At 44.1% G+C, this 23137-nt stretch overlaps 1 protein-coding gene across 1 annotated transcript; it reads right to left on the reverse strand.

The window, feature by feature from the left end:
* Positions 1 to 335: 335 nt before the first annotated feature.
* LOC139389913 (transient receptor potential cation channel subfamily V member 4-like) lies at positions 336 to 19214 on the reverse strand. The gene is made up of 16 exons (XM_071136945.1): positions 19138 to 19214; positions 17078 to 17538; positions 14912 to 15096; positions 12656 to 12808; positions 11245 to 11385; positions 4957 to 5255; positions 4588 to 4767; positions 4159 to 4317; positions 3884 to 3976; positions 3512 to 3585; positions 2892 to 3057; positions 2717 to 2783; positions 2299 to 2609; positions 1890 to 2017; positions 1660 to 1790; positions 336 to 1522 (listed from the first exon to the last, which is right to left on the reverse strand). Exons 1-16 carry the CDS (start codon positions 19144 to 19146, stop codon positions 1404 to 1406), a joined length of 2676 nt encoding a protein of 891 aa, XP_070993046.1. The 5' UTR covers positions 19147 to 19214; the 3' UTR covers positions 336 to 1403.
* Positions 19215 to 23137: the final 3923 nt, after the last annotated feature.

The raw sequence follows: 23137 nt of genomic DNA on the forward strand, positions 1-23137 counted from the left end.
CATTACATTTTTTATTGTTGGACATAAAAGACTGTAAAAACACCAGGAAATCAGCTTCAAGTGATTTTAATTTAGGAAAACTGTTCCCAAGTATTCCCACGGACAATAGATCTTATACAAACGTAAGCAAGGCTTGAAATGATTATTTTAGTCAAATAATATATCTGTTTGGGTAGTCTACAAATGATTTGTAATTATGTTCCGGCCACCCACTCAATAAAAGAATCATCCCACGGCTGAATCTATTTGATGATCCCTGCTGTAGCCTATACAATATAATAGTATATAATGTGATTTTTTTTTTCTTCAGAAAAGGCAAAAAGACCAGGAGTTAACGTTGTCGCAAAATTTATTAGGAATTGTATTAAATAAAATAAAAACATTTTGAAACACATAGGAAGCTAATGTCCATTATGAATCAAAAGGCCTCAACAAAACATGATGGAAAAACAGCTTACATCTTCCAAACCATTCTCTGGGTGATGTTGGAGCAGTAGCAAATGTTTCAGTTTTAATTGAAGGCCTATTTTCATGTTGGTGTAACACCCAAAGCTTAAAAAATCCACATAAATACTGTTAGGGAGAATATATCTTCCTCTCAACAAATCAATTCAGTGTTTGTTTGTTATGATCAAAGCAATCCTATCCAAGCATGAATAATAAAATTAGGACCCTGTGCGTCGGACTATCAACAGGACTAAACTGATGGAAACGAAAAACGGTGGGCCATATAAAGCTAGCTTTAGTTTTTTGTCATTTAGTACATAGCTACATACATACAGTACATATTGTGCTTGAACATCCCATTCCAAAATGGTTTGTTTGAACTTTAATCAGTTCCTCTCAGTTCTTTTTCCAGATGCTAAAAACAACAAGGATACGCGTAAGAATATAATAAATATTTTGGCCTTCTTGAACTCCCTGAGCAAGTTTTCCTAAATACAGAGGTACAATATGCGTTCATCAGCAGTCTCCCAATAGATCACATCGACATACGTCTCATCTATGATCGACTCTTGAAAACACACATTTGGATATGTTGAAAGTTGAAGCCGGGGCATTCTGTCAGGTAACAGCTTCCCGAGGGTCCTTCCTCCCGGGTTAAATCCACCAAGGTAGAGGATACTTATAATCAGGAGGTATGACCAACTAGTTGAATAAAAAATCATTTGATAAACAAATGGATGGTTTCCTTTGACCAAACACTACATTCCTATATTTTCTAAATCCTTTCTATTGTCTGATAATACTTTGTACAGATCTTTGGTTCTAATCTCATGCCGACAGAGTTTTGTGCAAAGTGGCAAACTTTGTGGCCCAACTCTTCTTTGTCAGTCTGAGTACCTCCGATCTGCAGGGTGTTCTTAAGAACCCGGGCTCCTGGAGGCCCCCAGAGCTGGGCTCTAGCCCTCTGCACAGGGTCTGTGTCTGGGGGTCAGTGGCTCCATCTCCAGTACTAGGTCTCGTGGTCGTGGCCCTTTATTCTGCTCCACAACCCGTGGCACCACCGTGGACCAGCGATCTACATGGGTTGGGGAAAGAAAGTAAAATGTTGGCTGATGTGATTTGGCTTGCCCTTATACGCGGTGTATTTGCCTTGGTGAACTGTACGTATGCATCAGCGCATTTTGTTTAGAGAACGCAGTCAAAGAGTCTCACCTCTCCTCAGGCCACGGACGGTTTGATGCACTGTACCAGGGCATTGCTGGGTCTCTGTTATGTTCTTGCCCGGGTCTTCATTGATTATGGCCAGGTTCTGATTCCAGTGGCACCAGTTGACCTCGTCCACCCTGAAATGACCACAGAAGATGTTTGCCTTTGACTTACCAATCAGACACGTTTCTCTGACGCAGAGAGGGGTGAGAGATCAGTGAAATTAGCATGTGTACCTGAAGCACCAGCGGCGGTCAGGGGTACCGTCCCAGTTCTTCCCCACTGTCACCATCTCCCCGGACCGGAAGGACTTCCGCAGACACACAGGGAAGGAGCGCTCGATGTCCAGGATTGTCGTAGCCCACTGTTGTTGAAGCATAATGTCAACCAACATGCAGTAATGTTTTTCATACCATACTAATGTGACCGTGAACTAGAGGATGCACTGTGCATAAGGCCATCACCAGGGGTTCCCAGGGTCATATTTACTAGGTACCAAACGTAAGAAAAATGACTGAAACAGGAGGGACTTCCAATAATAAATGTTTATTTTTGTTTTCCGTGACATTTGCTGCGTTGTGCTTTCATGAATAGTGTTTACTGCATAGGGAACCTAGCTGTCCATCAGCTGTTCTCCTCACTCACCTGCAGCTTCCAGATCTTCTTGCTCTCCTTGGACACCTGGCTCACTGTCTCTCCCATCAGAGCGATCAACATGTTGAGCAGCAGCACGAAGGTGAGGATGATGTAGGTGACCAGCAGGATGAGGAAGACAGCTGGGTACTGGGCGCTGCTGACCATGTCCAGATCACCCATTCCGATGGTCAGCTTGAACAGGTCCAGCAGGAAGTTGCTGAAGGTGTCCGTGTCCCGGCACTGGGGGTAGGTGGGGCAGCCGCCTTCCTCCGGACACACCTCGTCAGGCCCGGGGCACACCGCCAGGAGGGACACCAGAGCTGGGGGGTGACATGGGAAACAGGAGGAGATGATAAGGTAGCGTTCTCCTCTGTTTCAACTGGCCGACCGACTGCTGAGAAGAAGTGTGCAGTAGGGAACACTGTACCTGACGAGTAACCAATCATGAAGAGCACGTAGACCAGCAGAAACCGGAACAGGTCTTTGAAGAGAATCTGAGAGCCAAGGAAGAAGGATCAATTGTGATCAGGTGTCTAGTGTCCAATTAGTCCATTTGGATTTCAAATTCAATGTGATGGATGAAAGAGTGAAGGAGTCGATACCTTCTGTATCATGATGCTGTAGGTGCCGGTGAGCTTCAGGCCTCTAGTGAAGTATAAAGTGTTCATCCAGCCCAGGACCAGCGCAAACACCATCACAGACACATAGGCCTCGATACCCGACAGGTAGAGGGCCGCAGTCACTATCACCAGCAAAGAGTAGATGAAGCTAGAGATACAGGAGACTTGTCCAGTAAGAAACCCGTTTTCATTTTCCGATTCAAAATGTTTTGCAACAGTGTACCCTAATGGCCCTTGTGTTCAGATTCCAGGAAACAGCAATAATCCTTATCCTTTCCTACGTGTTAGACACAGAGAACATTCCCAGTACACAGGAATGCCATTCGGGATTTAACGGACATCATGTTGGCTCTCGCAGATGCAGCACTAATGATGCAAACAAAACACCCTTCGGAGCGGCGCTCAACATCCTCCGCTCTTTGTTGGGATCGTGAGTTTAATTAAAGAAGATGTAAACTAGAAAACGTGCCAGGAAAAGGGGGGCTTTAATGTGGAATTAAACCGAAGACTCAATTAAGAGAGGATGATAAATTAGCCTCGGGTACAAGTCAGAGGGTGTTACAAAGGAGCTGAAGGTTAAGGAGGGGGAGCTGGAGTCTTACTAGAGCAGTTGAAAGGAGCCGTCGACAAATAGGGAGTTCACCCCGGGGCATTTCTTCAGGAAGAGGTCCTTAATCTACAAAGAGGGGACAGGGAGAGAGAGATTTTGAGAGAGAGAGAGAGAGAGAGAGAGAGAGAGGGAGATATTTTGAAAGAGAGAGATTTTGAGAGAGATTTTGAGAGAGAGAGAGAGAGAGAGATCCATTTACAGGGGAGGTCGAAGATCTCTTATAGTGAAAGTGTGTGTTTGTGTACACATCTTGAGGCCTCTTCAAAAACAAGTTGTTAATTGTAGAGTCAACATTCAAAGCTGTAACTCTGATTGGATGGTTCAACCGGAGAGAAGGTGTAGTGGCTGCAGGCTGCAGACTTACGTTGGTGAGAAAGAAGAAGACTCCGGAGCCCAAGGTGATAACCTCCCCTCCCAGACGCAAATAGTCTGTGGAGGTGGTGTAAGGGTACGGAGGCTGGGCAGGGACAAACAGAGTTAAAGCTTTGCTGATCATGGCACCCATACTGTTTGCACAATACACATAATAATAATAATAATAATAATAATGCCCCTTGGCAAACACTTTCATCTAAACCGACATTGAATAAGTGCATATATTTGTGGCATTTGTATTTGAGTTGTTGGTCATGTACGTACCGTTCCCTGGGATGGGCGGTAGTAGGCCACCAGGGTGAAGATGATCATGGTCACCAGGTAGGAGACAACGCTGATGTAAAAGGTGACGGCAGCAAACTTCTGCCACTTGGCCCTCAACAGCTCGTTGATGGGCTCCACAGCCAGCATCTCATGGCGATTCTACGGACAGTGCAGGAAAACTCACAATAATGATAAGAAGAGCGTATGGTGTGAAAGAGAAATCATACTCCATCTTTCCTACCATGCTGGCTCTCCCTTTATCTCAGGTAAACAAATCTATTACAGACAAAAAGGCAAAAAATCCACACTTGGCCTCTGTTTGCCCCGTCCCACCTCACAATCTCAGCCACACAACAAAAGACACTGTAGACTTGCGTTCGCTCCCAGAGCTTTAGGGTCAAGGCTTTATCGAAGCAGGCTTTCACGCACCTCGATGCGGCTGTTGTAGACCAGGATCTCCAGCACGGACACCTCCTCTCCACAGGTGTCCAGCGAGGAGAGGTCGTAAAGGGAGGAGTACACGGGGCCGTACGCCCAGTCCTTGAACTTCCGTGAGAGGTGACGCGCTTCCTCGTCCTTGATCTCCCTGCGAATGATGTGCTGGAAAACCTGGGAGAAATAATAACAACCAAAGCTGACCTTTAGTGTCCGTTTTACAATACATGCGATTGTATCTTCTGTCAATAATATGATACAGAATCCAACAAGGCACCACACGGTAGCATTTCCGTGGGTTATACAAACTATCCTGTTAAGAGTATGATTCCTCATACACGTGATATCCAAGTTCGTTCTCACCCCAATTTTTCCCAGTTTTGCTGCCATCATAAGGGGCGACATGCCGTCGTTGTTGAGAATGTCCTCCAGGCTGCATTCTGGGTAGAGTTTGGCACACTTGGTCAGCAGCAGGTCATACATCTTGGTGAGGAAACGGGTGTTGTCCCGGGTGTTGTCGGCGATGTGCACCAGGCCGTGTAGCACTGTGTTGCCGCGCGAGTCCTGCCGTCGAAGGTCAGCCTTCTTATGGGCGTTCTCGGTCAAGTAGTGCACCATGTTCGGCTGGTTGGTGCACGCTGCCAGCGACAGAGGCAGCTCGCCTGGCCAAAGAGATACAGTCAGACACACACAGCAACAAGCACATGAATCAAGGGGATCCCCTTTTTACAACGGAAGCAATAGAAAAAGACCCAAAAGTGCAAACCCTGCCCAACTGGCATTCAGGCAGTCTCTTTCCACTCTGGGAAGTGATGTAAATTCATATGGAACAGCAAACCACTTTCAACATGTCTTTGAAGGCTCTTTGCCTGGCTACTCAGACTCCTTACCCAGACTCCTTACTCAGGCCAAACGCTACAGCGGGCCTATGGACGTGGCAGACAAAAATATGTAGCAAACAACAGAGCAGGGCGGAAGAATTTAGTGTGAGTCATCAGGCTAAGCCTACCTATAAGTGGATCAAAAATTGGATTTAGAAACCTTGCAACGAAAAGGGCACAATTAGTACTACTTGTCTGAGGGAGGGGCCTGTGCATTGAAACCAGTGTGCCAAAAGCAGCTACTGAAAACGAGCCGTTGCCACGGGTAACAGATTACCCCGTCACCTCGCATGGGGAATGCTCTTCTTCATGGATTTGCACGGGTGCTTGCGGAGTGTTGGAGTAAGCGCTAAATCACATTAGCCGTCGCCTCTCTGCCAGGTTTCCTGGTTCCCTTAGCGCAAAGCTCCATAGTGAATGACTTGCACTGTGCCACAGACACGCCAGGAGTTTGGAATGATTTGGGAATGATAGTTGCACTTAGTGCCACTGGATATAATCCCTCGTGTGATGGAACGTAAAGCATTAATACAATAACAATGGCAGTAGTGAGTTTCTTGGGGGAAATAATTGCCTACTCAAATCTCCTGTCTTTTGCATGTATCTCCTTTATATCCCTTTCACATTCCTGAGCAGAGCTGTAGGTTTCTGCACTGGCCTGGTAAAGCATTCACCATAGTTGCAAACACAGTGCCAGAAAAGACCATGTCAAAATTAAATATCAGTCAGCACAGTCTAGTTCGGGTCAACAGGAAAGTGTGAAAAGGGTATTAGTTTGTTGAACTTGAGGCTGGAAGGGCTGTTGAGGTGAATGGGATGTAGGCTCGTCTACTCCGTCTACTCTACTTTTTGAAAGAAAAGCACATTTTGTCCGTTAAAATATCATCAAATTGATCAGAAATACAGTGTAGACATTGTTAATGTTGTAAATGACTACTGTAGCTGGAAACAGATGATTTTTTAGGGAATATCTAGGCGTACCCATTATCAGCAACCATCACTCCTGTGTTCCAATGGCACGTTGTGTTAGCTAATCCAAGTTTAGCATTTTAAAAAGGCTAATTGATCATTAGAAACCCTTTTTGCGATTATGTTAGCACAGCTGAAAACTGTTGTACTGATTAAAGAAGCAATAAAAAACTGGCCTCCTTTAGACTAGTTGAGTATCTGAGCATCAGCATTTGTGGGTTCAATTACATGCTCAAAATGGCCAGAAACAAAGACCTTTCTTCTGAAACTCGTCAGGCTATTCTTGTTCTGAGTAATGAAGGCTATTCCAGGCGAGAAATTGCCAAGAAACTGAAGATCTCATACAAAGCTGTGTACTACTCCCTTCACAGAACAGCGCAAACTGGCTCTAACCAGAACAGAAATGGGAGTGGGAGGCCCCGGTGCACAACTAAGCAAGAGGACAAGTACATTAGAGTGTCTAGTTTGAGAAACAGACGACTCATAAGTCCTCAACTGGCAGCTACATTAAATAATACCCGCAAAACACCGGTCTCAACGTCAACAGTGAAGAGAAGACTCCGGGATGCTGGCCTTCTAGGCAGAGTCGCAAAGAAAAAGGCATATCTCAGACTGGCCAAAAAAAAGAAAAGATTAAGACGGGCAAAAGAACACAGACACTGGACAGAGGAACACTGCCTAGAAGGCCAGCATCCCGTAGTCGCCTCTTCACTGTTGACATTGAGACTGGTGTTTTGCGGGTACTATTTAATGAAGGTGCCAGTCAGTTTGAAGCTGCCAGTCAGTTAACAGGTGCATGTTTATCATCAATTAGAAAAATAAATTTCATAAATTCCTCAAGTGCAGCATCTGGATGCTCCTTGTTAATCAAATCAGACCAACAAATATTTTTTACATCATCCACATTAGTCACAGCAAAAGAAATTGCAAGATCTCTTATACACTATTCTTGGCCCTTCTTTTGGAACCTTGGTTCTCCTAGATATATCCACTATATTGTGATCACTGCATCCAATGGGTACGGATACAGCTTTAGTTCAGAGTTGTACAGTATTAGTAAAAAATCTTGTTCCTGAACTGTTAGTAAACACACTGGTAGGTTGATTAATAACCGGAACCAGATTACAGGCATTGTTACAGTAAGAAACTTCCTCGAGTGGAGAGCTTGATGAAAACCAGTCAATATTCAGGTCCCCAAGAAAGTAGACCTCTTTGTTAACATCATAAACCCTATCTAGAATTTCAAACATATTATTTAGATACTGACTGTTAGCACTTGTTGGCCAATAGCAACACCCCAAAATAATAAGCTTTAGATGACTGTAAAATAGATATACGTTCCCCTCAAGTTCTTGGCTTTTTCCAGAACCGCTACATTGTCCTTGAACCTCAGGATGTCACACCCTGATCTGTTTCACCTGTCTTGTGCTTGTCTCCACCCCTCTCCAGGTGTCTCCCATTTTTCCCATTATCCCCTGTGCTTTTATACCTGCGTTTCTGTTACCAGTTCGTCTTGTCCCACCAGCATGTTGCCGTGTTTCCTGTGCTCTAGTTTTTGTTTTCCCTACTCTTCCCATGACCTTTCTGCCTGTCCTGAGCCTGATCCTGCCTGCCGTCCTGTACCTGCTTGACTCTGATTTGGAATACGACTCTTTGCCTGTGTCGTGATGTTGGTACCATTAATGCGATGACGATTATTTTATCAAATGAATGACCTGTTTAATTATTACGATGATTACATTCATCTTGTAACAATTAACTCACACGCAATCTTGAGGCACCACGGAAAAAGTTTGTTTAATGAGTTACCGTTTTCCAGAAGTAAACTCAAGAATATCAGAGTATATCGTTATCATCTTAGCCATCCATGAATTATTATTACCTCATATCAGTCTCATTCTGAACATCGCATAGTCCGTTAAATCTGCACGAACCCCAGTCTAAATGATGACTCAGCGATACACAAATTGGCCTAATTATTTACTTACTAACTAAATAATCACACAGAATTACATAAACACACACACATACGTTGATTACTAACAATGCAATGAAAGGTCCCTGGTAGACTAACCCGATATAACGGCTTGGAAAGAGCGGGAGAAGGAGAGACAAAGGAATTCAACTATCGTACATACAGTTGAATAATACGCTCATCATAAATATGGATATTTAGCACCTAAACAACCGCTCATTCGGATTTAGAAACGCAATGTACATATTTATGCTTGTATGTCTTTGTCGTCTCTCTCTGTTGAAATCACCCAATCAGTATGTGACGAATAGTTTGAAAGAAAGTCTCTGGTTGTCCACCAGAGGTCACTATGCCCTTAGTAGTAGCTTTCTTTGCTGGAAGTGTTCGTTAGACTGGATACAACACGTTCTGATAAGGAAATGTTCTTTTCTCATCTTTGGTTGAGTTTCCTAGACTACATTACATGCAGAGCTGCATGTCTAGTCTTCGTTGAGTTACCCTTTTCTGGTCTGGTAGAGTCTAACCATTTTACCATCGAACCATAGCTCTACACTTTCTGGTCTAGTAATTTTAAACCATTTGTGACGTCTGGCTTACCGTCTGTACAGTTGTACAACTGAAATGTGTCTTCTGCATTTAACCCAACCCCTCTGAATCAGGGAGGTGTGGCGGGCTGCCATAATCGACAGCCTTGTCTTCATTGCCCAGGGAACAGTGCCTTGCTCAGGCAGTTCGACAGATTTTTACCTTGTCAGCTCGGGGATTTGTTCCAGCAACCTTTCGGTTACTGGCCCTACGCTCTAACCACTAGGCTACCTGCCTGGTCTGTATTTAAATTGCAACCATTTCCATGTGTAGCCACCACTCCACGTTTTCTGGTCTAATGTACATTTCGTTAGGAGTCGTTTTATAAGCACTCTGGAATAAGGGGCGTTCCATCCTTTTGGCATAATGTCTGTGCTCACGTGGGCGTCGTTACTAACTGGGTAAAACTTTACATGAAAAACAATTATCTAATTTAGAAGGATAAAATCACATTTCATCTTCTCACAAATAGTTTCATATTTAATCATATGAGTTTTACAACATTTAGACTACAACAACTCTGTACATTGTGAAAGCTCTTAAAGTTACAATGTTTCTGTTACAACATCTTTAATGATACCACAAAATCACAAATGATATGACATCATCATTGTTTTTCATCCCCACCGACCATTTCCCACATTCTTTATGTTAGGAATATTGTTTCATTATCCCCTTTTGGATATTGAAGTTCTTTGGGCAGGAATCTCTTTATACCACTCAGACATTCCATTCGTGGATACTGAGAGGCAGAGGGAGAGAGTTAGAAACCATTTACAACTGGTCGTTAAGTCATAAAACCGACCCCCCCCCCCCCCCTTCCTCTCTGGTGGGAGAGAAAGAGAGAGGGGGGGGGGCTCTCTTTGATCCTCACCCAGGAGTGAAAGTCATGACACCATCCTTGACCTACCGATTGCCTGCCATCCTGTACCTGCCGGACTCGGATTTGGACTACGACCCTTTGCCTGCCTTGACTTACCTTTTGCCTGCCCCTTGTACTATAATAAACTCTGGGACTTGTACTATCCACCTTGACAACTATCAGCCTGGGCCTGTTACCTGGGCCGGTGTTGGGTTCTCCAGTCCTGTGGGCGCATTCTAACTCTATCTTCATGTGCTCCGTCTTCAGTTTCTCCGAGATAATTTTCCTCACTATGTCCTCAAACTCCGTCCAGATCTCATGTGGAGATTCTGCAATTCCATCTACAACAATGTTGTTCCATTTTGATTGTCCCTCGAGATAATCTGATTTCTCTGGCATTGTTATCATGGATTCACATATAGAACGGATGTCCTCTCTCAATGATTTATAGATTTTTGCCATCTTGCCGTTTTCCTGTTTAAACTCATCTAGCTGACCCTGTGAGAACTGCAAACTGCAAACTTCTTCAGGTCCTGGACTTCTCTGCTCCATTATTCTATTAGTTGACTGCACCAGTATTTGAACACAATCCTTGAAGCTATTTTCTTGTTGTTGTAACAACTGCTTGTAGAACTCTTTTTGTTTGTTTAAAAGATCCTTCACCTGTGATCGAGAGACACCACTGTCCTCAACGGTACTCCCACCAGATTTGGTCTTTGTCATGGTAACAACGTAGGCTATGCTGTTACTCCCTGCAATTCCAGGCAGGGCAGGTCACAGGGAAGATGGAAACAGCAACAAAATAGGGATCTAGACAACCACAAGACCAGGATAATCCGCGGTCCCAGCCACAAGGGAAAACCACGTTGTGGGCTGCGTTCAAGTTCTCAAGGAAACCCCTCTAGCTTGATCGGCAGCTAACAGTGGCAGCTAGGTTAACTGCTACGCCAAGCAGCTCATCATCAGACCCTTGGTAGTCAGGATCCCTGGACAGATAGCAGCGGTCCCAGCAACTGACGCCAGTTGGCCAGTTGGAAGAGAGAATGAAATGGTAGGCGAGACATCTCAGCTTCAAATTGTTTTTGATTTCACATCCCAAGTCACACAGGCACAAAAAACATACTACTGTGTTCGTGGGATGATTTATATGCAAAAATGTTAGTCGGAAGCGGTACCAGCACCTCGCAGGTCCCCTAAACAGGGGACTTTAAATCTAAGAGGTTTTAAACTATACTCCTACACTTAATGTACTGCCACTTTAAGCCCCTGCTGACTGAAGACTTAACAATATTGAAAATATTGAATCTCGAATCTGAATCTTGCGGTTTCTGTAGACAGAAGAATGGATCAGATCTGATCCTAACGTTATGGTGTCTTACCAAAGTAGAAGTAGCCCCCCTCGTCCCTGGGTTGGAAGAAGCGTCCGCGGGCCTGGGCGTGAACGTCTGCCCCTTTCTCCACCAGCAGCTCCACGTACTGCTTACAGCGCCTCTCAATGGCGATGTGGAGCGCCGTCTGGCCTGTCAAACCACACAACAGTCAGTCAACACATTGGGTAAAGGGACAAGTGGTTAAATTGGGATTCTTAGATCATTCATATATTCTCTATTCCAGCCTTGCCTGAGAGGGACTGAACTCTACAGTCGATTTATTACATTGTTTGAAGTCTCACTGACACCTTCAGCAGTGAGGAAAGGTGCATTGACTAGAGGTCTCGGACAAAGACGCAAAAATGACTGGGTCGAAGGTCAACCGCTTTCCTCTCCTATCTACATTTCAACAATGGTATTGTTGAAACTAAGGCGATACCACATTCACTAAGTCCCTGTATCTCATCAATAAATGTGTTTTTCTTTTTATGCTCAACAAAGGTGGCTTGGTTCTGCTGCAGTGTCAAATCTGTGAACAGTCATGGTACACAGGCATACAGACATAAACACATTCCTTCTGGCTTGTATGTTCATTAAAGGGGACCTGTACCAACAGTAAGTAGACCATATGGCTGCCATGGGCTCCTCAGCAATCACCATCTGTCTACTACTTCATTACTGTGTGGAGGTGGACTATGGTTGTGTCTGAAATGGCATCCTATTCCCTATATAGTGCACTACCTTTGACCAGAGCCCTATGGAAAAAAAAAGTGCACTACATAGGGAGTCATTTCAGACACACGAGATATCCTGGCAAAAGTGTGAAATCCCATTCTAACAGCAAATCTTGAAGTGGCTGACACAGTGTGTGATGAGTGAAGTGTTTTTTAGACAAGGAGTTCATTGTGCTTAGACCTAAGACAGTGGATGGAAGAAATAGGTGTGCTGCACTGCGGTTTCCAAGCTGTAAAGGCAAATCTTGTAGGTGTAACAGCCACATCATCCAGCCTTCCTCTGGAAATAGGAACCTCATAGAGCAGCCCAGTGTTGGCCCGGAGACTAGGATGTGTGGTCTCTTTGTGCAGAAGGGGCAGTGGAGAACTCGTTGTAGGTAAGTGCGTCTCTATTAAGCCTGCCTTCGTGGAAGTAGTACTGGGCTACGTGTGCATAGTTGGCACTACATTTCAGGTAGGTACTTTTATCTGTGATAATATCAAATTATTGACACAGTCCAAGTTTGAAACAATCTACTTCAATCCTAGTCAAATGACTGGTTAATACAGGGTCGTGTTCATTCGGGCACACAATTAATAATTATAAAGGTTCACAACAGAAACCAAAAGTGAGCATTTCAGTCAATGTGGTACCTATTGAACAGGACCCTGGTGTTTTTAGGGGCTAAAATGTGAAGAGAGTTTACCTCTGTAGTAGACGTCTCTGAAGGGCGTGTTGATGAACTCATGGAGGTTGACTGTCTGCTCTGCGATGTCCATCAGCATAGGAATGGTGTCATTCTGGCCACTGTACAGGTTCAGAAGAGCTTTGGGCAGGCATGTCTTGCCTGTAGAAGGTTCTGGGAGAAAATAAAACCAAATTGATGAGGGGAGGGGTACTCAGAAACGACATGTACATGTATAGTTCTGGACATAAAAAAAATGACTTTTAAAATATCCTTTGAGGCAGCAAAGTACATTGTTCATGTGACAAACGGTCTTGCAGCCACGGCGACACCAAGTGTCAAGTTCATAAGCAATCACCAAATAAACGATGTAATGAAATGCATTTCTGAAATATACCCTGCACCTCTCTGATTCAGAGGGGTGGGGTTAAATGCGGAAGACACATTTCAGTTGAATGCATTCAGTTGTACAACTGACTAGGTATCCCCTTTCCCCAGACGGAGCAGGACCCTCCAATTTGAAGCAAATTCTTTTTCACTGTGCTGCAGTACAGGTGAACTTTATGATACACAGAACTGTGCTTAGAGAGGAACTTCCAACAAATCACCTGAAACACAGTTGCCAGTTGAAAGAAGAGAAAGAGGTTAGGGACACAGAAAACATTTTTATGTTGGTTGAAAAAGTAAAAACTGGTGATAAATCGTTAGTGATAAAATAAGAAAGGAAAGGGAAGCAAGCAAGACATTTCACTAAACATGAACATGCCTAAAAACCAGGAGAAACAACAGCCAAACTAAATGTGGTGGTCAAGTAAGTTGTCTGCTTCTATTGTTTACTTTTAGTCTGAGTTTTTCATGTAGTCTTTCAAGCCACTTGAGTTATTTTCTTCCCAGAAGGAGACAGTTTGCTGTGATTTCTCTCTGCTCTCTGTTATAAAGCACACACACATACACACACAAACACACACACACTGGCAACAGGATGCTGTCCTTGGACCCACCTTTGACAGGACAAAATCTCTGACATCCCAGTAGATTCATTCTCATTACTCTATGGGAGGGGTGTCAGTTATTCAATGGAGGGCCTAGTGTTTGCAGGTTTTGTGGTTTTCAATTAAGGCCTAGACAACCAGTTAAGAGGAGTTCTTTACTAATTAGTGACCTTAATTCATCAATCAAGTACAAGGAAGAAGTGAAAACCCAGACACTCGTCGCTAAGTGGAATGAGTGCTCTATGGAGCCAAGAACAACGGGGAAGAGAGGACGGTGGAAAAATTTGAATTCAGAGACAGATAACCAAGTCACAGGACAAAAAGGTCTGTTTAGACATCGATACCTATTATCAATACATAAAGTCATGACAAAACTCCAGGATGACACATTAACTGAAGGTGTTAGTCACAGGGCTAAGTGGACTAAAAAGTAAGGCTTCTCCTTTAGTAAGGCAACTGTAACAGATGTGAGATGTTTTGTTGCTTCATGACACCCAATTGGTAGTTACAGTCTTGTCCCATCGCTGCAACTTCCGTACGGACTCGGGAGGTGGCGAAGGTCGAGAGCCATGCGTCCTCCGAAAAACACAACCCTGCCAAGCCGCACTGCATCTTGACACAGTGCTCGCTTAACCCTGAAGCCAGGAAACACTGTACAACTGGCGACCGGAGTCAGCGTGCATGCACCCAACCCACCACAAGGACTCGCTAGAGCGTGATGGAACAAGGACATTCCGGCCGGCCAAACCCTCCCCTAACAACGCTGGGCCAATTGTGGGCCGCTTCATAGGTCTCCCAGTCGCGGCTGGCTGCGACACAGCCTGGGATGGAACCCGGGTCTGTAGTGACGCCTCAAGCACTGCGATGCAGTGCCTTAGACCTCTGTGCCACTCGGGAGGCCAGATGTGGCATGTTTGAGATAAAGTTCTGATGCTATCTTAGTCGTACCCCTTAAGCCCCACCCCTTGGGGCGGCAGGTAGCCTAGTGGTTAGAGCGTTGGGCCAGTAACCGAAAGGTTGCTAGATCAAATCCCCGAGCTGACAAGGTAAAAATCTGTTGTTCTGCCCCTGAACAAGGCAGTTAACCCACTGTTCCTACGCCGTCATTGCAAATAAAAGTTTGTTCTTAACTGAATTGCCTAGTTAAATAAAATCTAATTCAACAAACTAATTCAACTTTCTCTCTTTTCCTCCGACCTTTCTGCGTTTGGCTGTGAAAGCTGAGACCAGAGATATTTGGCACCACAGGGCTCCACCCACCACACCACCAATGGGGTCGTCTCACCTTTGAACTCCTCGTCGGTGAGCCTCTTTTCGTGACCCTGTAGGTACTCCAGCAGGCCGGAGAGGGCTTCTGGGTCGGCCCGTGACACAGCATCGAAGAGCAGCACGCGGTTAAACACCTTCAACACCTTGGGTGGGTCCAAGCCCGGAGGGTCCAGACTTTCATTGCAGGACGTCTCAGTCTTACTATGTAGGGACCATTGACATACATATACTCACATACACTGAGTGTACATTAGGAACACCTGCATTTCCATGACATAGACTAACCAGGTGAGTACAGGTGAAAGCTATGATGTCACTTGTTGAATCCACTTCAATCCGTATAGATAAAGGGGAGGAGACAGGTTAAAGAAGGATTTTTAAGCCTTGAGACAATTGAGACGTGGATTGTGTATGTGTGCCATTCAGAAGGTGAATAAGCTAGCGAAAATATTTAAGTGCCTTTGAACGGGGTATGGTAGTAGGTGCCAGGCGCACCGGTTTGTGTGTGTCAAGAACTACAACTGGGTTTTTCACGCTCAACAGTTTCACTGAGTGTACAAAACAGTAGGCACATCTTCCTAATATTGAGTTGCTCTGTCTTTAGCCTTAAGAATAGCCTCAATTCGTCGGGGCATGGACTCTACAGTACAAGGTGTTGAAAGCGTTCCACAGGGATGCTAGCCCACGTTGACAGTTGTGTCAAGTTGGCTGGACGTCCTTTGGGCGGTGGACCATTCTTGATAGAGTCCATGCCCCGACGAATTGAGGCTGTTCTGAGGGCAAAAGGAGGAGCGCCTCAGTATTAGGAAGGTGTTCCTAATGTTTTGTACACTCAGTGTATAACACATACTCTAAGTGTTTATAGACATCATTGGTAGGGACACAGAAATCCCTCAGTGTTACATTACTGATCCGAAATGAAAGATGGCGGCTGTTTACTGGATTTTTTAAATGGTGATCTCTGGCGTCTATAGGCCTACAGGTGGTGGGACTAAACAGTGGGGGGTCAAGAATGGCAGTTGGGCCACCACTTTATTTAAAGCCAACAGTAAAATAATGCTTTATCACTTGTTATAAGCATATATGAGCCTTTTAAATATCTTATTATGAGGCTTTTATGCTTTGTCTCTCTAGCAAATGTTCAATACACTCAAAATGGCTGGTATTTAGTCAGGATCATAAAAATATATGATATGGGGGTCATATATGCTTATGACAAGTCTAACAATGCATTATAACTCCATCACAATTCATCATACCTGTGGACTATATAAAGCGTTACCAGTGGTTGTAGCCTAGAAAAAAAGTTGAAAGTTAAACCATATAAAGTGAACCGCTGTCCAAATTCTACTACTGAACTACTCAATAAATAGACCTCACTGTGAAACAGGTAGCCAGGAACAAGCTCCAGCCTAAATATTACCTCAACGGCTGCGAGGAGGGAAACAACAACACACTCTCTGTTAGATGACTGAATGTCCCTCTGACTAGCCCTTCTGTTTACGAAGTTCCACATGAGAGGGACACACCTCTGTGACTAAACAGTGGCAGCTGAAGGAGTTTCTATATTTTTGCAATGAGCCATTTTTTCCAAGCCAAGCCTCTGATTAATAATGAAAACTGCAATGTATTGTAAAATAGAATATTAATACAACTCTCAGCTCAGAAACCAAGCCAATTTGATCAACATTTTTAGGGGAAATCTCTTATATGGTAGAAATATATAGCCACAATCATAGAGGCAGTTTTTGTGTATCTATAAACCAGACCATCTCTTACGGGAATTTGTCCTTTATATTATATGGTGAGGTGTTAAACATGTCGAACAACCTTCGGTTCCAAGTACAAACCCTATGGTGTGGTCTGTGTAACAGAGATAGTTAGGTGAATCACAATTGTGTGATAAACAACCTTGCCTGACACCTGAAGACTTGCGTTCACTCTCCAAGCCGATGCCTAGGCTTTAAGCTCAGGGGGTTAACACAGTCTTGTGGCATGCAGGAGAAACCGAGTTCGAACCCAGTCGGTCACATTTACACCCCAGAAGTGATCGACTATGCTGCTTCTAACTCCACACGTTGTTCAACAATCTATGCCTCTGCATGCCTCTGCTCCTAGACTCCTGAAAGCCACCATAACGAATGAGTCACGTGTCTACTTCAAAACCGAGGGCCCTCCTCACCCTCGCGGGAGCTTCTTCCTGCGTGGCTTCTTGTTGTTGGTGTGCCTGTAGGTACCATAGTCAAAGAGAGAGTCCATGGGGGCTTTCTTGGGGCCGGGCGCCACGGGTGACTCGTAGATGGTCGACTCCAACATGTCCATGGGGTTAGAGATGCCCTTCTTAAAGGCACCGTGGAACTTCATGCGGAGGTTTTGTCGGCCGTCCCCTGGCTGCAGCTGTCCTGGCCGGTCGATGTCCGGAGCCGGGTCCTGAGGTGACTGGGAGCCCTCCTCACTCTCAAACAGGTCGGCCAGTGCCGACAGATCAGGACAGGTACCATCAGCATCAGGCTGTCCCTCGCCACTTCCTCCTCCCTCCCCTGAGCCCGAGGACAGGGCAGCCTTGTTCGCAGCCGAGGGAGGCGTGTCCGTCTCTGTCATGGCGATGCGGCACCTTCTCAGTAGAGTGGCAGGGGAGCGGTTCTAAAAAACACCATAACAAAATACACAGGTTATAACTCCATCTGGGTCATAGGTCAAAGGCACGGGAGAGAAACTTAGCAGTCCAATCATAAACCTTGTATTTGGTCTCACTCAACTGTGAATGACCTGGGTCGTGTTCATTTGGGCACACAAGCAGAAAATAGTTTTGCCACAGAAAACGAATAAAAAGTTTCCTGTTTCAGTCTGTTTTCTGTGCTTAATGAACAGGACCCTGAACAAGTATCACTGATTGCACGACAAACAGTTACTTGAATAGAATGAGCCTTTGGGTGATTGGACTGTGTATTTCAAGAAACAGAAAATGTATGTCTAAAAGTGATTCTCCTGTATGTAGCCTTGATCCTGAAGTAGCCAGGGCTAAAATGGTACCCTATTTCCTTTCTAGTGCACTACGGGGGTAATACCCTATGGGCCCTGGTCAAATGTAGTGCACTGCAACCCAGATGTGTGTGGGCAGAGCTCTGTCATCCTGCTCATCTTGTGGGCCACGTTGATGGCACAGAATGTCCACCAGTCAGCCATTTGCAGCCGCTGGCAGCCTGGGAACGTCATCTGTAAATATTGAGCAATGCATTGCCTGACCATTACTGGCCCAAGATCAGTGCATGGTAGTGGTGCCCAGATTTTTCCATTTGGGGTCGGAGAACAGAGTGGGATGCCTCTGAATTTCCAACCAGTTTACTGACCAGACGGAGAACACAACAGAGGATGACTTCAAATACACTTTTCCCATGACTGAGTATTTTCTCCAAAGCATTTTCTCTTCTTTCCAACAGACACTGGGAGACGAATTCACCTTTCAGCAGGACATTAACCTAAAAGGCCAAATCTACACTGGATTTGCTTACCGAGACCACAATATTTCTGAGTGGCCTAGTTTTGACTTAAATCATCTTGAAAAGGTATGGCAAGACATGAAAATGTTTTTAACATTTTTAGCAATGATCAACAAACAACTTGACAGAGCTTGAAGAATTTAAATAAGCATAATGGGCAAATATTGTATAATCCAGGTGTGCAAATATCTCAAGAGACTCCCAGCTGTAATCGCTGCCAAAGGTGATTCTACCATATATTGTCTCAGGGGGTTGAATACTTATCTAATCAAGATACATTAGTGTTGGTCGTTTCCGATAGACACAAGATGTTAAACAACAACATCTGGAAAAAGTAAAGCGGTGTGAATACTTCCTGAAGTCACTGTACACAAGTAACCCATTACTACATTATAGTAACGCTATGTAATATGTGTCTCCCTTTCTTTTGCCAATGCTAACCTGACTAAAACAGAGAGGGAACTAACTACCTGGTTCAAGTAAGAAAAAAAAACAATTTTGTGCTGCAAAACATGTATCTAATGGCCACGGCCCAGAAGCCTTTTCAAGTGGGGAAACATGCAACCACCACCTGACAAATTCTGAATGGCTACACTGCTAAATGGTGCATTTTCTACTTGGGGATGACAGAAACAGAAAGCTGGTAAAGACCTATGACCCCTGCGAATGGAAAGGGCAAATCCCACGTGTGTTCTCCTGGGGTCCTGGGTTCTATTCAGATGGTCCCTTAATCCCTCCGTACCTCATTCATCCCTTATGTCACGCTGAGGTGCTGAGTTCTTCTTCAGGGGAAACTGGAAGTGACGGGGGGGGGGTCCTGTTTAAGCAAAAAACAAAAACATTTGTATTTATTAACAGCATTAATACAGACTGGTCGACTGGCAGGAGAGCTTGATAAACTGATGAAAGAGAAGGGTGTCCGAGTAAGTAGAGGTTAGTCCACAGTCACTCCATGGGAAGCTCCATTTGTCACTATGGGCAAAATGTGTGTTCTGGTTGATCTTTTGGTTACTAAACATACACTACATGACCAAAGGTATGTGGACACCTGCTCGTCGAACATCTCATTCCAAAATCATGGGCATTAATTTGGAGTTGGTCCGCCCTTTGCTGGTATTACAGCTTCCATTATTCTGGGAAGGCTTTCCATTTGGTGATGCTGCGAGGACCTGCTTCCATTCAGCCACAAGAGAATTAGTGAGGTTGGGCACTGATGTTGGAGCGATTAGGCCTGGCTCGCAGTCAGCGTTCCAATTCATCCCAAAGGTGTTCGATGGGGTTGAGGTCAGGGCTTTGTGCAGGCCAGTCAAGTTCTTCCACACCGATCTCGACAAACCATTTCTGTATGGACCTCGCTTTGTGCACGAGGGCATTGTGATGTTGAAACAGGAAAGGGCCTTCCCTAAACTGTTGTCACAATGTTGGAAGCACAGAATCGCCTAGAATGCCGTTGTATGCTGTAGCGTTAAGATTTCCCTTCACAGGAACTAATGGTCCTAGCCCGAACCATGAAAAACAGCTCCAGACCATTAATCCTCCTCCACCAAACGTTACAGTTAGCACTATGCATTTGGGCAGGTAAAGTTATCCTGGCATCCACCAAACACAGATTTGTCCGTCAGACTGTCAGATGTGAAGCGTGATTTATCACTCCAGAGAACGCATTTCCACTGCTCCAGAGTCCAATGGAAACCCATTTCATGAAGCTCCAGAAGACCAGTTCTTGTGCTGACATTGTGCTGACCAGTTTGGAACTCGGTAGTGAGTGTTGCAACCGAGGACAAACTATTTTTATGCTACATTCTTCAGCGGTTCTGTTCTGTGAGCTTGTGTGGCCTACCACTTTGCGGCTGAGCTGTTGTTGCTCCTAGACGTTTCCACTTCACAATAACAGCACTCACAGTTGACCGGGGAAGCTGTAGCAGGACAAACATTTTACGAACTGACTTGTTGGAAAGGTGGTATCCTCTCGGTATGGGCATTCTATTGCCAATGTTTGTCTATGGAGATTGCATGGCGGTGTGCTTGATTTTATACACCTGTCAGCAACGGGTGTGGCTGATATAGCCGAATCCACTAATTTGAAGGGGTGTCCACATACTTTTGTATATATAGTGTCGCTTTGCACAAAACAAGCTGTATCCTGTTGGGGAATCATTGGAAACCCAAGTTAAGGTCTCCTGTCAGAATCAACCATACAGTTGCGGGCTGTGTCTGGCCTTTACTATGACAAATCCAGCAACATCTTTTTGTTTCAGAGATACACATGCATGCACTTGCACACACACACAGACAAGCACGCACGCGCACACACAGACACACACACACACAGAGAGAGACAGCAATGCTGTGTCATCATTCTGGATTCCCCAGGATGTAGTCACCTTGTCTAGGCATTCCTTTAACAGTGAGTTATACAGTACATCATTGGTATCAACTACAAACATCATAAACTGTAGCATGTCCTTGGCTGTAGAATGTTCTCACTCTCTCTGACAGCACATGGGGTTGACATGTAAACTTCCTCCAAGAGGAGCAACACAAATAGAGAGACTGCAATCCAGTCAGGGAAAAGAGAGTGCCTCTAGTACACTGCAACAAATAGGATTATCAGACTTTACTGTGAAGGGTGAAAAGATGAAAGGATGAAGAGCGGCTTTCTTTGATAAACTCTCCAAACAGAGGGGTGACAAATGAACGAGTCATCCACCAGGCGTGTTTGAGACTACTCTGTTTGAGTTCAAACAAAGAATGAGTCCAGAACCAGGAGCTAATACTATTGTGTGTTCACACCAGTGGAAGCTGGCTTCAATTGAATGGTTCAATGCAGCCATTTTTATCTCAATATCAAAGAATTTCTGGGTAACAATGAAGTACCTTAATAAGGTGATCGTTTTCAATTAAAATGGTTAAAAAAAATAACAAAAATGGCCTCTTAGCAGCTTCTTCAAGCAAGAATTATGCTAGGACTGTCTGGGAGTGGTCTGAGTGGGGATGGGAAAACTAAAAATGTGCTGTTATTGGCAAAGAAGTTTGTAACTCTCTTCTTATTGGTCTATTAACTAATTTACCGCATGGTGATGTCACCATGGAAGGCTAAGACTCCATCCAACAAAAACAGGCTGAACCTTCAGGCAGTCTTTTCAAACAGCTCTTACACTAAAAGGGGATCAGTATAAATTGCACATATTCATATTATTATTCCAAACTCATAGTATGGAAATGTATATAAAACATAGGCAAATCAAGTTTTTGACTGCACTGGGCTTTTAAATCAGAGGACAGGCTCATTAATGCAATGGAACTGTGTCAAATACAAAATGTGTACCGTTCCATTAATTTAATTCCAGCCACTACTATGAGCTGTCCTGCCTTCATCAGTCTCCACACATTCACACACTCCTCCAACATATTGGTAGTAGTAATGATTTATGATGACATGTCAGCTGGGTCAGACTGAGGATAACCATCCCCTTAGAGACACAGTGTGACTTCCTTAATCCTCCTCATGGATTTAGTGGATATGATCCAGACCACTGGGGAATGTCTGGGTGCAAATATGGTCGTGGGAAAATGGAGGTTAGCAAAAAAAAGTTCCACTATTGTTTCAACCACAGCCCCCGAACTCTACAATAGGTCACCTTGTCTAGGCATTCCTCTACAATTCATGTGGATGCATGCCTGACAGCAGAGGATATGTTCATAACCCCAATGTCTTAAAGCTACAATATGTCACTTTCGGGGCAATCTGAGCAAATTCACATGGAAATGTGAGTTGCAGATCTTTCATTCCCGTTGAAAGCAAGTCTAAGAAGCGGTAGATCTGTTCTATGTGTGCAATTTCTATGCTTCCCATTCTGAAGTTTCGTTTTTGTGTCTTTTACTTTCGGTTTTGAACAGCAGCTTTAAACAGCTGAATATACAAATATGTTTGGTTATGGAAATATATTTCACAGCGGGTTAGATGGTACAATGATTCTCTACACAATGACTGAAATTAGGCAAACTATTAGAATTTTAGCAACTAGGAAATGGCGGAGCGATTTCTGCATTTAATTTTATATTTTTCCCTTTTTACTCAAATCTGAATAGAAACATTAAAATAAAAAGCAATTAAAGATGCACTATGCAGAAATTGCTCTGTCATTTCCTGGTTGTAAAAATTCTAATAAATCGCCTAATTTCAGTTTTTGTGACAAAACAAATAGTCATTGTGAAGAGAATCATTGTAGGCCTACCATCTAAACCACTATGACATATTTTTTCCATAACCAGAAAAATTGTATATTCAGCTGTTTGAAGATGGTGTACAAAACCGATTTTAAAAGACACAAAAACTTCAGAACGGAAAGCTCAGAAATAGCACACATAGAATGGGCACAATATGGTAGATACCTTCATAAAGTGTTCTACAAATGAAGTTCTAAAAATATGAAATACATAGTTCAACACAAAATACTCTCTGTTGAAAATAGGAACCCTTAATGGGGTAAAACGTGTTCGTGCTTACCTTGTCCTGTAATCAATATACCTTTTGTGCAGCGCAGTTTTTCTTTCTTAACGATAGGAAAAGTTCTAAAAAGTTTGTGGACAAAACATTTGGATCGACTTCCTCCCGATTTTAGTACCCTAGTTACTTCTTTCTTCAACTATTTTGAATAAATTGGTGATCTGATTTCGCGTGTAGTCTAGTCCAGTCACACACTGCTACAGCGGCATACCTCAGTCCTTTGCTTTCCATG

Source organism: Oncorhynchus clarkii, chromosome 30 (assembly GCF_045791955.1).
Source record: "Oncorhynchus clarkii lewisi isolate Uvic-CL-2024 chromosome 30, UVic_Ocla_1.0, whole genome shotgun sequence".
Classification (NCBI taxonomy): Eukaryota; Metazoa; Chordata; class Actinopteri; order Salmoniformes; family Salmonidae; genus Oncorhynchus; species Oncorhynchus clarkii.